Raw genomic sequence first — 3187 nt, 5'->3', positions numbered from 1 at the left:
TAATACCTCACAGAGAACCAGTTACTAATACCTCACAGGGAACCAGTTACTAATACCTCACAGGGAACCAGTTACTAATACCTCACGGGGAAACAGTTACTAATACCTCACGGAGAACCAGTTACTAATACCTCCCAGGGAACCAGTTACTAATACCTCACAGGGAACCAGTTACTAATACCTCACAGAGAACCAGTTACTAATACCTCACAGAGAACCAGTTACTAATACCTCACAGAGAACCAGTTACTAATACCTCACAGGGAACCCAGTGTCTGTGCATGAAGACATCGGACTCTGCATTGCAGCTCTATAAATTACACACAAATTAACCCTTGTTTTGCTTGTTGGTGGACTGGGAAAACAGAAGAAGGTTGAAACTCATCCAACAACAACAGGTAGGCCTATCCAAAACATCTCCATTCTAAGACCTGAAACACCATATCCATCCTAGTTTGTGAGCTCAAATTAGTCACACATTAAATCGTAAAATGATCAGGCTACACAGCACCCTCTAGACTGAGAGTAACAGATTATGTACTAATATCTGTCAGATCAGCATTGACTAGAGAGAAACCCATTAGCTCTCTGATAGACTAAAGTCATTGAACTGGGTGACCACCCCTTCAGTCACCCTCCCTGTCAAACACCTGTAGAGTGTGAGGTTCTCCATCAGGTCAGCTCAATAGTTCACATTAAAAACCACACCTCTGGTTGATCACCATCACCCTGGTCAGCTGTTGACATTGTCATGCTATTCCTGTAGGTTCAAACTAGAATTCCTATATCCCACCATGTAAATAAAAGTAAATCAGTCACAATGCATTTTATATATTTTAATATTAAAAAAAATACTTCAATTTTGGCTTTCAGGTACATAAACAGCCTGTGTTTTGCTATACAGTGTAGTACTTTATTATTTTGTTAGGAAATGAAAAGTGCAAAGTAGTGGACCACGTTGCAGGCAATGTTATCCTTAGTCCACCACGCATAGTAAAAGCTAATTCAACACTCCAAAGCCTTGTTGACATCTGCATTAATATACCGAGACAGGGACTGAGGTGAGACTGTCATAACACAGACATCTGTTTGTTCTTTTCTCTGAATGAACAGGGTCCATTTTATTTTGACCCACATCCACTTAACGTGCAAAGTCAAACTTGCTGTCCGAAGAAGCACTCCGTGAAGACGTGTCGATAGGATGTCCATAGTCCATCACAGTATGCCTATAGGTAGGCTATGGGATGCTACTTCAAAATCACATGTTGAGCTACAGAATCAGAATCCACCGTAAAGCAGCAAATAACGGGCCAGCCCGTTTTCATTTATCAATGTTTTGTTCCTATGATAAAAGTAATTTCAAGTTTTTTTTGGTTAACCTTGGTATATATCTTGCACACACAGAGGCACCCTCTTGCATACAAAAGCATAGTTCAGCTAGTAGGGTTCATAGCGTCAGCAACTTTGACAATAACCCAATGAAAGGAAATACAAAAATCACCGCAAAGTAAACGTCATTTTAGGGCAACATCGGCATACCCGAATAACATTTAGATACAGTAATTTTGCGTAAAGCATGGTCCATATAGGTTACGACCCATGGGCGGTCGTTATCGTTTCTTCTTTTGCTTTAAAGATTTTCTCCGCTTTACTATCATCTCATATAGTTTGTCCATACCCTCGTGAAGTCCCTCGCCAATTATAGCGCAGCAAGGTTGGACGTGGTATGCGGTGGATGGAGTGAGCTCGTGGAGAGCCAGCTGTTTTTCAATGTCTGCGACTGGGAGAGATTTGGGCAGGTCCTGCTTGTTGGCTATCACCAGAAGAGGTGTCCCCTGGTTCTCTGCGAATTTTGTGACTTTATGCAGTTCTGTTTTAGCCTCCTCCAACCGGTCAACGTCCACTGAGTCCACCACATAAATGATGCCGTCCGTGCACCGACTGTAGGATTTCCACAGGGGCCGCAGCTTCTCCTGACCTCCGACGTCCCAGAAGTGACAACTGATCCCCTTCGCGGTACCGTTACTCAGTTTGATTTTCTCAGTGTTGAATCCAATTGTTGGCACAGTGTTCACGAATTCGTTGAATTTCAGACGATAAAGAACAGTCGTTTTGCCAGCGGAATCCAAACCCAGCATCACAATGTGTAGTGATTGGAAAGCAGATATGTTGGAGAAACTGTTGCCCATTTTCAAAACAGTTGAGGGGAACGCCTGGCTCCTTTATGTAGCACCTATCTGATGGCCTAACAGGCTATAGCGTTTTAATGTTCAATAGGCTCTTCGATGAATCCACACAAATAATATCAACAAACGTAATGTCAAGGTGTTTACAGGCCCGCCGTGCGCTCTGGCTGGTTGATCCTTGTTGTGCCCTCAGCAGCATTGGTGGACAGTGTCCGCGTCTGTAGGACGCAACGCGGTGCTCATTACAATTCTCCTCACACACCCCAGTTAAGATTTCATTTTGTGACAGTCAAATTCCTCACACTCACCGAACAGCTTAAGGACGAAGCTTGGTGGGTTACAACAAACACCCTCCTTGCGGTGTCTTTGCTGGGGTTTTTTTCCCCGTGAACACTGCGCACTTGTGTCACCCGCGTCTCCTCTGACACGCTGGCTGTCCAAAGGAAAGAAAAACACAAATAAATCCACTCCAGAGGTTGTGGATGAGTTCTGGTAATCCTGAGATATGCCTACACTGGGTCCATAAACAACGTTAAAGTTATCGCAGCTATATTTGGGTTGATGTTATGATCTCTATGGTGCGTCACGGCATAAACGGTCCTACCCCTGCGGTCGCTGCGTACACACTGATGAGAGGAGGCGGAAGCAGACGGCTAAACAGCGTAGTAGCCTGCCCCCTCTCATACCATACCATACGCTCCACCTATTCGAGCCATTCCAAACAAAATGCACATTTATTATTATGGTGTCCACATGCACATCGAAATATATTTCTATATTTCAATTCCCCAATACGCCTGTGGATTATTATAGGTGTGAGAATATTTCTGACCGGATGATGATAACGAAAATGTATACAGGTTATAGCACAGGTTTAAAGCACAGGTTTAAAGCACAGGTTTAAAACATAGGTTTAAATCATAGGTTTAAAGCACAGGTTTAAAGCACAGGTTTAAAGCACAGATTTAAAGCACAGGTTTAAAGCACAGGTTTAAAACATA

The 3187-nt window shown here is 43.2% G+C and overlaps 1 protein-coding gene across 1 annotated transcript; it reads right to left on the bottom strand.

Moving 5' to 3' along the window:
* Nucleotides 1-821: 821 nt before the first annotated feature.
* On the bottom strand, nt 822-2830 carry LOC115155528 (ADP-ribosylation factor-like protein 4C). The gene has a single exon (XM_029702211.1). The coding sequence runs from the start codon at nt 2187-2189 to the stop codon at nt 1611-1613; it is 579 nt and encodes a 192-aa protein (XP_029558071.1). The 5' UTR covers nt 2190-2830; the 3' UTR covers nt 822-1610.
* Between the last annotated feature and the right edge of the window lie 357 nt (nt 2831-3187).

This window comes from Salmo trutta, chromosome 20 (assembly GCF_901001165.1).
Source record: "Salmo trutta chromosome 20, fSalTru1.1, whole genome shotgun sequence".
In the NCBI taxonomy this organism is placed as follows: Eukaryota; Metazoa; Chordata; class Actinopteri; order Salmoniformes; family Salmonidae; genus Salmo; species Salmo trutta.
Note: the sequence above shows the minus strand (reverse complement) of the source record. Positions and strands in the feature narration are given on the sequence as shown.

Coding starts and splice junctions, on each gene's coding strand:
- LOC115155528 (XM_029702211.1), bottom strand. CDS start 2,189: ATGGGCAACAGTTTCTCCAACATATCTGCTTTCCAATCACTACACATT.